This window comes from Saccostrea echinata, unplaced genomic scaffold (assembly GCF_033153115.1).
Source record: "Saccostrea echinata isolate AGI-Se365-2 ecotype Australia unplaced genomic scaffold, CSIRO_AGI_Sech_v1 ptg000028l, whole genome shotgun sequence".
NCBI classification, from domain to species: Eukaryota; Metazoa; Mollusca; class Bivalvia; order Ostreida; family Ostreidae; genus Saccostrea; species Saccostrea echinata.
The window spans coordinates 14,249,764-14,263,756 of NW_026889777.1; the positions used below are offsets into that span (position 1 = coordinate 14,249,764).

Sequence of the window (13,993 nt, forward strand, 5' to 3'; positions counted from 1 at the left end):
AGAAGTAGATAGAAGTAATATTTCGTTGCTGTTTGCACTTACAAACTAACATTCAACAGATGTGCTAAAAAAATTTGAATGAACTTAGGATGAAGATTATTATTGTCAGCAACCAAATACTACCGTATTTTAACACTGTCGAACATATTATTACAATAAGGAAAGACTGAATTTGAAGTATGAAAATGAATGTCAATGAAAGTACATACCATTTAGAAGAGTAAATGCATGTTCCTTAGCCAAGGGTTTCTGATCCGCTCCTTTGGTCTATAGTGCTATCAAAAGTCGGAATTGTTTACGTCACGTGATCTCAAATCTTACCACATGCGCACAAATTGCGTGATCGACAAAAATAAAAAATAGGATTAAAAAATTAAAGTATTTAAAGAATGAATAACAAGCAGATATTTATTTGTTATTTATGGTGCGGATCTGTATCTGCAATATATAGATTCCTGATCATATTATGTGCACATCAGCTAAAGTTGGACGACACTCTAGCTATTTACAGAATGGCAAGTTATTTTACGTGTGTTTTTTCATTCCTGAGACTAAAAAGTGAGGATATATCCCGAATGGAGATATCGTCATTTACAAAAGCAGTCGTTGACTGGTCGAACGATATCAATAAACTCCAACCACAACTCAAGAAAAAATCCCGTCTTTTGATAGCACCTTAGGTCAAGTTTTTGTAAGGAGAGTAGCGATCAGAAACCACTGGCTAGCGACGACGGAGTAAATTTAGTACTGATCAAAAAAAGTATTATTTTTTAGCGTCATATTATTATATTTGTGTTACTTTGTATACCACAAATATTTCAAACTTTTCCAATGAAGCATTTATCTAAACGTGGTATACATGTATAAAATTTGGTATAAAGTTTTGTCACTGAACACGAATGTGATTTCTCAGCTGATCCTTGTAATTTGATAAATTATATGCAAAACACTGAGATATCGGTAGACATATTAACTATAATTTTGACAATATTGTGGTTAACATATATGATGTTTTCTTTATACAGTATAAATAAGAAATCGCCATTTGAAGTCATGGGATGATATAACAACGGCAAATAGCACCACAAAGGAATTGTATAGATAAAACACAAATATAACCGTCGCCTTGTCATTTTTCTCTTGTTTTCAATGAAGCAATTACATGTTTTCTGTGGTAATACCTAAGAATTGTAAATTTATTTTTTATTAAACACTGAGTTTCTTGTCTTGTGTTTGATTGATTGCATGAACATTGCAATAAATCATTAACAGCAATTTGACGATTTGAAAACTTTCATCAGTGGAATTAGAATTCTACGGACGAATCTTAATGGAATCTAATTTACATATAGTAATTAATATTGCATGTTTACATGTAACTATAATGGCAAATTCAGACAAATGATAAATATTATTATCTTCTTATAAAGATCAACTTTTGAAAAAGATATAGACAAATGATTTTCAAAAGTTTGGCAATAAGATGACAATTTATACCTTGCCATTTACTAAACGTTAAAATTAAACAATACAGATCTATGACCAGGGATGCTCTTGAGTATCGAATAAGTTAGGGGATATAAACAACTTATGCAGATAATAGCGGATTATTAATACATCAATAAGGAAAGTTGACGATGGAAAAGCTGAAGTCATCTTGTTTGTCATACAATTTTGATGTTAGTGGGACCATTCGTCTTTAGTCAGTAAAACATCTAAATATAAAAAAGATGTGTCAGACTCTGTGGTGTCTTTTATTCTAAGTTTACCAGGATGTATCGAGTCGACATATGAATAGAAGTAACTACTGTTAATTGATAAAACGTCGATATATCTGAAAGTCAAATTTAAAGCCACAGCAAGTTTTTCTTCTCATGTAGACGTTTTTGAATCTATACTGCTGCATAGGAATAAAACAAGGTCGGTTAATAGAGAGCACAATTGGTACCCACTGAAATTCCAACGGTTTGTTGGAATACATAGTCCTCGAAGATTACGTAAATGTTGTTAATAAGGAAATCAAGCATCCTTTTAATATCAACTTCACAGTACTTGTGTGCAGAATCAAACTGCTTTTTAACAAAGTAATTTTGTTGACGACCATTCTCAAGATACAAAAATTGTAGAGTTCCATTTTTATTGAAGTTTCTCATTCATATTTCGACTCGATATTTTCCAGTGAACCCCCCACCCCCACCCCCCGAAAAGAAGACTTCACAGTGTCTACCACATCTTTTACATATTTGGATGTTATACTGAACATAAACATAAATTTCCAAATAACTACTGAACTATGACTTCGGCTTTTCCGTTATTAATTCTTTTATTCTTTGCAGTAATATTCCACTTTAACCAGCAATTGTTGTTAATGTCTCCCAGCTGATTTCGTATACAAAAATATTTTGTATTAAATATGAAAATAAGGACAGTGAGTACCGAAGTTGGAAACTGAGAAATACATGTTGGTTACACTGCTTTCACTAATATCTCCCTAAGATAACTCACTGTTCGTTTCTTCACATTTTTTATTTTAATCAAAAGCAAAGCACTTAGAAATTTTACAGCTTCTATATGTTTTTGTGGAACTTTCGCGTTATGATATAAATCCTTGCTTTTTTATTTGATAAATTAGAACCATACTGTTATTATCTGAATTTAAAAAAAATGGCTTGTAATCCTCGGCATTGGCCACAAATACCAAAGTTTAAAATATTTCGGGCTGTATTTCTTGTGAAAATAGTTTAATGGGCAAAATCACTTTGCCTTTCATCAAATTAATTATCCTTGAATATCTGGAGAGAGTTGAACATTATGTTGCTATTTTATATACCTTTTACTACAAGACAATGCATTGTCTTGAAAACATTTTGCACTTAAAAAACCCAGACATTTTCAGATTGAATTTTTTGTTTTGTTTTGTTTTGTTTGTTTGTTTTTTTGTTTTTTTTAATTTTCTTGTTTTTGTTTTTGTTTTTCTGTTTTTTGCTTTTTGTTTTGTTTTGTTTTGTTTTTTTTTTTTTTGGTGCAAATTTGCCATCTCTACCAGTTTATTATTATGAAACCATTCATTTTCTATTAATGATGCAGATAACAAATTTAACATCCTTTAATCATAAGCATACAAATGTACATATAATATCAACAGAATGTTATTTTCTTACCCGCTTTCAATTTAACCTGAGATTAAGTTTCAAAGAATCATTATTACTGTAGGTATTGTTTAACTAACTGTATCATAGAGGAAAACAAACAAAAACATAGAGTAAATGTTAATTCTACCATTTATCATAACTAAGATATTTTTAAATGAGAATTAATTGCGATTTCAAGCACAACGCTTTGATGAAGTATAATTTGGAGGTAGATATCGCCAGTTTATGAAAGATTGAATAGATTTGAATATATTTATCTAAAAAGACGACTGTTGTACCCCAATATATATTCCACATTTTGTATTTCAACCTCTGGAATTTCCGAGGTCCCAGTTGGATGCTCTGTTAACAGATTTGTATTGTTTGTAGATTTGTTTAGATCGATCTCTGTTCTTTATCTTAACCTTTTTTTCACTTTCAATAAAAAACCAAAATACTATTATTGCACACATTTATTTGATCATAAAAATGACTTTGTTCTATAGTAGCACTAGTTCAGTATATACAGTACAGTTTAAAAAAAAAACAAACATGTCTATATACATCACAAAAAATAAAATTTGTTCTCAATGAGTTTTGCAGCTCACTATCTCCAGAAGATTTTTAAATATTCTATACATGATATTTGATAGTCTACTGTATCCTCGGGAATTTTTATCCTCTGGGTCAAAACAATATATTTTCTCAGTTATGCAATACCAAATTTTATTTACATATATTTAATACTTACAAAAGAATAAATTGTTCAGCATTGAATGCGATTTCAACTTCTCTGTATCCAGTATTTTTAATTCTATGAAATGTACCGTTATTTAAAAATTACACAAAATTACATTTAGAAATGATAAATAATATACAAAACATGGGTTTGGCTTGTGATGAAGCTATAGAGGAAGAATTAATCAATGTAAGATAATGGGTTTGTATTTAGCAAATGCGTAATCGATATAAATTAATATTGGAACTTTCTGGGCTACGTTATAATAGTAAACACTCGAGGAATTTTTCATCTTTCAATTATGTTGATTTTTGTGCTTGCTCTTCAATGGTTGCTATCACCTGTATTTGGTTCATAGGTTGAAGTTGTACTTGTTGCATTCCAGAATCTTTTCCCAAAGCTTCAAAAGAGTCGTTATCATTTTCATAACCACCATTTTGTTCTGTAAAATTAAGATTTTTTCTGTGTATTTTATCCAATAATCCCTCTTAAAATTTTATATTTTATATATATTTTTAAATATTTTTTATATGGTGCTTTGTGTATAAAATATGAAAAAAAAGAACAGTGAACAAGCTTAAAAGACCATTGAACCAACAAATTTGGAGCAGAGCATACACGGATCTCTTCAAGTATCGGAGGTGGGATCAGGAACCATGGAGGGGTAAGCAATAAAGCATCCCCTGTGGAAAATAGACAACAATGTTTGATTTCTGTATTCAAGTAAAATTAAGGTCAGACGACACGTTCCTCAATAATATATAATTTTCCCCAAGAATTTGTCAATGAAGTATTGCTTCTTTAACAAGTTTCCTTTCAAAAAATTGAGGTACCTTACCAGGCATTTGTGCAAGATACCAAAGGATGGTGTTTCTTATATAATTCTATTAGAAATCACTAGCATTGCCAATATCAATTGTTGGTGTATTTATTTCTTAATATATTTTAAAAACAGTTTAGAAATCATAAGATTATGATAATTATGATTAAATTGTAGTATATAACTATGAGATACAAAACATCGATATTTGAGGAACGTGTCGTCAGACCTTAATTAAGATTCTGGAGATTTTGACATATAGTTTGCCCGATTATGACAAGGAGCGTGACAGGGCGAACATGACCGATCGACACGGAATGCTTACTCCTCCATGGCAGCTGATCCAATTTCTAATGTTTATAGAGGGTTAGGTTTGCTCTGCTCAAATTTGTATTGTTCTAAATAACTTCTGAGTTTGATTAATGTTCGTTATCTTCAAATTTCACAAAATAGTCTTAAAATAGTTTTTGTTACCTAAATTATCAAAATGTAGAATATGCAGAAATCCTAAGTACATTGAATAAATTCATTCGTTGTTGTAAGCAGTATTTACCTTCAATATCCTTTATATTGGTATCAATGTTCGTGACCTTACGTCGTTTGAAACGTAGAATCTGAGTGATTGCAAACCGAAAACCTTTGTTATATGTCATGTACAGAATGGGGTACACACAACTACTGGCATATGCAACGTAGTAAGAATAGAAACTGTATTGGTGGATGTTCTTCGGCAACTAAATGAAGAGAAAAAGCATACTCGTTTTGCTAAAAAACTAAAATCGTTTAAGATAAATAATTCTAAAAAATTTGTTATTTGATAATTGCTGTCTAACTAGTTAAAAAGGATTATGTTTCCTCGACAAGACTTACGAATATACTTCATTTCAACTCACTGGATAAAGCAAATATCAAATACAATATAGATATCCTCAATGTGTACGTTGTATAATGATATTCAAATTGACATCAGTTTACCTTGGTATGTAGCGTTCTTTCTCTGAAAACATCCCACAGCATAAGGAACTGTTGTGGAGACCAGCAAAGGAAAAATACTATAAGGACAGTGAATACGTAGTGTAGGGCCTGAAAAATAATAACCAAAACAGTTAAAAGGATAGAATTTTTTTTTTTTTTTAAGTGGAAATTAAAGTTGTGTGTTTTATAAAAATACATGATACAGTTTTATTTCATAAAATTGAATCAATTATAAGTTCGATAAGAGAAATGCAGTGAACTGTCCAATTCGAAAATTCTAATACATAACTACGCTATGAACAAACATGTACAGTCAAGCCTCATTTCTTGGGACCTTTGTGTTTGCAAGCAAAGTAGAGTAATGAAGCATCCAAATTACTGATATCTAATTTTTATAATTGTTAGCTATATATGTAAATTCTGTTCCACACGAATTTTGTCCGAAAGGTAAAGCACCTGGATTATTGAGGCCGAGGTTACTAAGACTCGATTGTATATATAATACCTACCCTACGTTTCATTTGACATCTAGTTCGCACGTCCCTCTCCATATTATCATTTGGTACACCTGTACTTCTCAGAGAAATACTAATGAGGAAGAACATTACAAGGACCGGAAAAACATAGCCTAGTAAAGAGAAAATGGTCACATAGGCTCTTCTAGCTTCCATGGATGGAAAATGAGCCTGGCACAGTCTCTCGTGACCACCTATCCAATTAAACTCTGAAAATTTTGTGTAAAAGATGTATGGTAGGGATAGAACAAGGCCTGACGTCCACACAACAAGCATAACGATGATCACGTGATCCTGAGTGTACTTCTGCAGTGGTGAGGAAAGCGTTGCCAAGAAACGGTCAAGGACTGTTACAGTCAAAATGAAGTTGCTAACACAAACAACAAGAACTGAAAATGAAATTAGTAGAACATTTTTGGAAATTGCATACATAAGGTGATTTCAGATGTTATTGTAATCGAGCAACATGTTTTCTACTTATATTGTTTGAGTGGTCATTATTAACTTTTTCTTGGAATTTCTTGAATAATCAAATGAGAAAAGGGGAACCATTTGTTCACAAGATATTAATATCTTATACCCAGTAACCTTCTCTTAAGGAGGGACGCTCGTAAGCAATAGGATACTAAAGTGTCCGTACTAATATCTTTCAAAATGTGTGTTTAATATTTATCTTCATATCCATAAGAAATTGGATGTACACAATCTAACATAATGTTATCAAAAGACAGAAAAGCAAATGCTTTTTAAAGGAGTTTTCTTGGGATCTGTTTTTTTTCTTCCTGGAAGGTTTTCAAACACGAAATGCATTCAAATGTGCTAATTTTAATTTTATAATGGCCTTTAAGCATCTCCTGTTAGGAAATTGATATGCACAACCATTTTTTCAGACATTAGACAAACAGTAGCAACTTATCTAATTTACTGTATTAAAAAATATGATTCGATGTTTTATCAAAATACACAAGACTCATGTTTACAAAAATATAAATAAATAAATTAATTTTTTAGAAAAGGAAGAAAAAAAACTCTGGAAAAATTGATTTGAATTTTTCAGTAAATTTCATTTATAACCATGAAGTTGAAAAAAAAAACGAGATATAGACCCACGATTTATGCTAGATATAAAAATTGCAAGATAAAGTAATAATATTCATATGGAATTTTCCTTCCCCGAATTTTCAAAACGTACTGTGTTCATGTTGTCTTATTTTTAAGTGCAAATAGCCACGATTCAAAGTTTTAGACCTCATGATAATTTTTTCTAAACGAAATAATTTTCAAAATACTATCCTTTAGTATTTATTTACTTAAAAAGATTGTCATTTTTAAAATATTTTTAAACTGAAGTAATTTAAATAAATATTTCAATTTTTTAATGCAAAAAGATCAGTTTTAATGGGATTTTACTAAGAAGCAAGGCATGTCTCACCCTCATTTTATCTTTAGCAATTCCCCCATAATAGACATATATACTTCATAAAAATTGACATTACAGTACTTTCAGGTGGGTAGCTCTGTAATACGACATTGAGTGAATTTAAAAAAAAATGTTATATTCATAATAAAGGAATAATTCATATCTTAGTTGTGATGAGGCATCTAATAAAGGACGCTACCTTCACTATCTCAGATTATTTGGTAGCATAAGGTTTATAATAATATAATACATTTTAAAATCCAGCATGACGAAAAATCATTTGTCTATAAAATAGACAATGAAGTCATATCCTTGATAAGCAATGACGTTTTTATTGCATAAGACATTTTTTTCGAAATTAAGATTTCATTTGATTTATTAACGTTGTTAGGTGGATAAAAGTTCAAAGTTTATGAATCCAAAGGAGGGTAAAAATGTTTAAAGTTTAACAATTAAATTGTAACGTGTTTCATTGACAATCTATTTCTAGCTCTTGTCGTGATATATTTGGAATTTCAAATCAAGATAACCACTAAAAGAGATATAAATTTGACAGAATTCAATAAATAAGAAATCTATACACTCCCACACCCTGATAAAATTTAAGAAGTACTTGTCTGAGAGATTTATACGTCGTGTTTAGACTTTGTTCATAATCTTAAAGTACACTTTCAATACCAACTCGATATAGGATCGAATGGTATCTACCGCCCACTATTTCAACAGATAGATTTAAGTACAAGTGATATGAGTTTCTTCAAAATGTATATAAATTTCATCAGACTGGCCAAAATCATGTTGTAAATTTTTTTTACCAAATATATGTATTAGTTGACTGTTTTAATTAGGAACAGTTGAAGTATTTTTAAAATCTTTTCAATCTCTTTAAATGTTTATTATATATTTATATAATATAAAGATATATTAACTTTGTATCAATACCTAGTTTAAGAAACCATGATTATTACTTCATTTAATTAAAGAAAACTTCACAGTTTCATAACATCAAAATACCATTGGAAACTATTCAAATTAAAATAGGAATATTTAGATCATAAAAAATAAGTTATATGTTAAAAGGCAAAGCATACACAACCAAATACTTTTAAAAAGACCACTGCAATAATTTTTCTTCTTAAATTGAAATAATAAACACAAATGTGTCATTAAATTTATCTGAAAAGCTTTTTTTATATCATTAAAAGAATCAAGATATTTAAATGTGCTTAGATTTTTTTTTGTATACAAGTTTTATAATTGTACAACAAATATTTCTCTAAAATCTTTCTAAGGGCTTTCTTTTTGAATTTTTAAGGACCAAAATTATAAACTAGAGGTATGTGAGCACTGAGCTCACAAAATGATTTCCACTTCCATATGGTTATAATGGCAAAGCCTTTTTTTTTGCTACGGGAAAGCCAAAATATTTGTCCGATCAAAACATAAAGTAAGATATGACACTATGTAATAAAGGTTCTGAAAAGCGTCATTAAATTTTATTCAGTGCTAAAGGAGGAGTTACGGATAAGATGGATACCCCAAAGCGTCTCGGACAGAGAGACAGGCGAACAGACGGACGGACGAACAACATTTACTTACACTCCCGCTTTTCAAGCGTGGAGGGAGGTTTATACAGATTTAGTGTGCCAAATAAGTACGCCAAAAATCTAGTATGAAAAAAATAAGATAAACAACGTTGTACTTTTACGACTTTTGATATTTTTCTACATTTTTAAGAACCCTCTCTACACTGCACACTAAAGAGTTCTGATTCTGTGGTATTTTTCTGCAGTTAGAGTGATCTGCCCTTAGATCTGAATTCAAATAAATTGAACTTTTCAGTGTATTTTTCAATTTGTGATCAATTCAAGTATTCTAAGTATTTTAAAAGGCCAGGATAAATTCATTGAACACTTTATTTGCATGTATTTTCTCCACTGAAGTAAACAACAGTGATTTCTGTTTAAATGATACTTTGTTGTCTTTGAACATTTTTCTTGGGGGTAAATGCCACGTACCATATATTGAAAATTAAATAGATAAGCTCAATATTTTCACATTTATAAAGTATAATTTTCTCAGTGTCCAAAAAAAACATTTTGCGCTGGTGTATAGAGGGTCCTTAAAAGGAACAGTGTTTAAACTTTTATATTGTTATTAGGAGAGATGGGGAAAATACTCCAAACAAAAGAATTACCCCGAAAGTGCATTAGAAATACTTGAAATCAACAACATTTCTTAAGATGTTTAACTATTTCCATAAAACAATGTATGTTAATTTTCAAAACGCTTTAAGTGAAGAATTATGACATTTTTGATATGAATAAAAATATTACGTGTTAAACTTAGTTTTTCAATACATCTTCAGAAATTTAATGCATTAATTGCTTTTAATTTGAAACAAATATTCACACCAAGTCAAATATCTGTCCATCTTACAGTAAATGAAAAAAAGGTTGTTTTTTTCTATAAACCTCAAGGTCATCATTCTTACAACAATTTCTCAAAAATTCAGTGCAAAAGGTTTTGCGCTGTCATTCAAAACAGTTTCAAGCAAAATATTCGAAAGTATGGAAGTATTTTAAACAAATTATTCTTTCATAATTATCTAATTGCCTTCCTTAAAAAAACCATCACTAAACCCAATTTACTCGATGCTAATGAAATGAAATAAATAACCTACCTTGCAAGAATATGTTAATTTTACAGAAGAAAGCTCCAAATCTCCATTGCCCTTTGTCCAAATGGTAGATAAGATGAAGCCACATACAGAATGTTGGAATTAGTAAATTCACAAAAGAGAAGTTCACCACAAAAAAGTTGAATTTTGTTCTTAGACTCTTGGCACTTAAGACAATAGCAATCAACGAAAAGTTGGCAAAAAAGGATAAAAACATTGTAAACGCATACAAATAAATCTGAAACGTTCTTTCCAATTCAGAAGTGTCACTATCAACATTTTTCAAACTAAACGATGAATTCGACAAAAACCGTAGTTGTGCAAAACTGAAGTGGGATAGATTCATGATGTGAAAGTCAGTGGTGTCAATACCTTTAGAAACTAGACTTCTCCTTATATCAACACTAAAATAGCCAACAGGAAGACCAAATTCTTATACTGGTAGATAAGACATAACAAGAGAGCTATTTTTGGATGCCCCGTCTCATGGTAATTCTATATTTAGGTTTTATGATAAGACTTTGACCAATATATATATGTAATCTCAAAAACTGATTTTGATTTTGAATTTCATTTGTTCAAAACATTGTCTTGATGTGTTAATTTCGGTAAATTTTTGTTTATTTTTTTTAAAATTCATTGATAATTCATTTTAGTTGTGGGGTATTACACATGGTGATTATAACGAAATTGGACAAATACAGCAAACATTTTGGTCCAGAGCAATATCATGGAGACAAATTCGTTTATTGTGATAAAACGTCTTAGATGTCAAGCATTTTAAGTAAAAAATGTTTGAGATTATAACTGTTAGTTATAAAACTAAATTTCAGTTTGCAGTTGACAATTTTTAAAATGATTCAAATCTCAGTCTGCTTGACAATCCTCTTACCTTGGTAATTTTGCAAGTTGCGCCAACATCAGGTCCCCACACACTATATACCGTAATTGTAAGTAAAATACATTTGTAAGCAAACATATGTATTATACATGTACTATCAACATTGAGTTTTTATAGCATGAAATATGTGGAGATAACGAACAGTATTCGAGAGCATTTCATTATTTTCTGTTTCAACAAAAGTAAAACTCTCATTTCACTTCTTTCTAAAGACCTACCAAAATATATCCTATTTGAAATAGATCTATTTTGCTTTGTGTTTCAATGTAAAGATCTTGTATATGTATCTATCCTGAATTACTTCATTCCTTTGATATTCATTCAAGGAATAAACAAGGGTTTAAAACGGTGTTTCATTTGCTTGGAGAGGTGCTTGAAACTAAAGGAGTCAGAGTTGGCAAGTTGACCTGATTTTTCGAATAAATAACAATATGTTGTTGAATCAGATCCATTTTCTTTATTCTCTAAAAAATGTTTACAATGACCAAAACTATGAAACACACTTTCTTTAGATGCCGTTATCTGGCTGTGCAATCAAACCTTATTTTGTAAAATAACATTTCTAATATTGATTATAACTTAGGGTAAAGGAATATCATTGTATAAAAAGGGAAATTTCACGATTGAAAAGCTAAAGTCATAAAGTTTGTCATAAAGTTTAGTTGTTAGCTTGCCATTAACACTTATAGTCGATAAAACATCCAAATATGTAATACATGTAGATGTGACAAACCTTTTCTTCCTGTTCACTGGGATGCATTGAGTTGTCATATGATTGAAAGAAACCGTTATGAATGGATGAATTTCAATAAAATGTTCCCTATCTGTAGAAATATTATTCTATCAATTACTTTAAGAATATCGTTTGGTGTTTCAAGTGATGGTCATATGAGTAAAGATACGCATGGCATACTTATTGGGCATAAAATAAGAAATACTTGGGTAATACTCCGAAATGACATATGGTGCGAAAATAATAGTCATTTTGATTCACAATTCTCACATAGCCCACAAGAAGGTGATAGATAAGAACAATTGTACGGATGTCCTACATTTTGATGAGATTTAAGATATATAATTCTTTCTAGATATTTTTTTTGCAACAGAAAGCGACAGTCACATTGACTACTTAGAATACTTATATTGAAGGTAAATTTGACATGAACACCAACTTTATAAATCAGGTATATAGCACGGTTTCACCATTGAGGGGAATTTATTTCAAAATGATAAAAATTCCAAACTTGTAAAATTGAAAATAGATTTATAATCTGCAATCTTCCTTCCACTATCCAAATCTCCATCACTTTATCATATTGCCACCTTAGAATTGGCAAACAGAGTAAATGATTTTAAACATCCAGGGCCGGGTTTCACAAAACTATTGTAAGATTTGTCCTAAGATAGATCTTACGATTATCTTAAGATCTAACTTATGACAATCATAAGATTTGTCACTGCTGTTTCACAAAACTATCTTAAATATAGGAATTCTTAAGACAAGTCTTAAAACAAATTCCATTCTTCAATATCACAGGGAATTTTTTTAAATATGTTTGCACGAAGTTTAGTTGTCTTTCTTTAATTTTCTTTGAAATATTGAAATAATAGAGTGTATCATATAGTTTCTTTTGCATATATACCATCGGAAAAAACATTTTATTGCATCAACTTCAATGTACTTTGTGTGTGTGTGTTGGGGGGGGGGGGTCATAAAAACTAAATTTGAATTAATTTCATCACAAAAAATTATTGAATAAAATTTGCTTAAATGTCTTTTTGCTCAGAAAATAGTAGTTGCTGACGAAATGTATGTGATACTACTTTTAATTAAAGCTACTAGGGTATCTGAACCTTTGCAAATAATGAATGATTTTAGCAATGGATCCTTTTGAAACACCAAATCGTGTTCAAAGTTCATTCATAAAATTCGATGAAGGTGTCTCTGAAACGCTGTAACTACTGCAACAAAATAACAATGCTGACTGACAGACGAAGAAAAGAAACGAAAGAACAATTTCTAATCAAAATTTTACAGTTTCAATACTATTAAGAAAGCATGTACATGCAGGATCAAATGTTACAGCAGTAATTTTATTGAATTTTCATACACATTCCGGTGGATTAATGAAGGATACCACAAGAATTAAAACTATTTGATTTTCATCTAATTTTGTAAGACGGAAAGAAATATATACTTTCAAATTTCTAAAAAAAAAAAAATCACCACAATGTAACAAAATAAATTAAAGTTAAACGTCTTAAAAATGCAGGGTAGCTACACAGAAGTTAGATTTTTTTTTTATTTTCATGGGCGAGACTTATCCAATCCATGAAAATGCATATATCTGGTATTTTCATTTATTCAAAATATATTTACTTAGCCTATCAATAAATAAACTACATGTATCTCGAATTACGTTAGCCATTTTTAAAATTGCATAAATTAGCAATGTTTGGTCATAGAAATTGTGATATTCTTGCGGGGTATTAAAATCAAATTAAACAATTTTGAATAAAGTTACATATTATATCTGGATCTTACATACATGTACATATATACATGGCCTTAAGAAGCATTTGGGGGGGGGTGCAATTTCAGTTGGGAGGGGGCACAACCAAAGAAAAATGTCTTGAAATGAATAAAGTGGCACAAACATAAAGTAGGTACATTTTAGGTTTTTTATCGTATATTTATTGGCAAATTATATTTGGGGGGAGTGGTCATTGTTCCGACTGGCCTGATATAGTCCAAAGGATTGTTCTGTCTCTAAAAACCGTTTTCTTTAAATATCCTTCGGTTTTTAGCCAA

At 30.2% G+C, this 13,993-nt stretch overlaps 1 protein-coding gene across 1 annotated transcript; it reads right to left on the bottom strand.

Moving 5' to 3' along the window:
- Nucleotides 1–4,169: 4,169 nt before the first annotated feature.
- Nucleotides 4,170–10,626, bottom strand: LOC133193542 (tachykinin-like peptides receptor 86C). Its single transcript, XM_061329504.1, has 5 exons — nucleotides 10,284–10,626; nucleotides 6,175–6,569; nucleotides 5,666–5,773; nucleotides 5,244–5,424; nucleotides 4,170–4,312 (listed from the first exon to the last, which is right to left on the bottom strand). Exons 1-5 carry the CDS (start codon nucleotides 10,624–10,626, stop codon nucleotides 4,170–4,172), a joined length of 1,170 nt encoding a protein of 389 aa, XP_061185488.1.
- Between the last annotated feature and the right edge of the window lie 3,367 nt (nucleotides 10,627–13,993).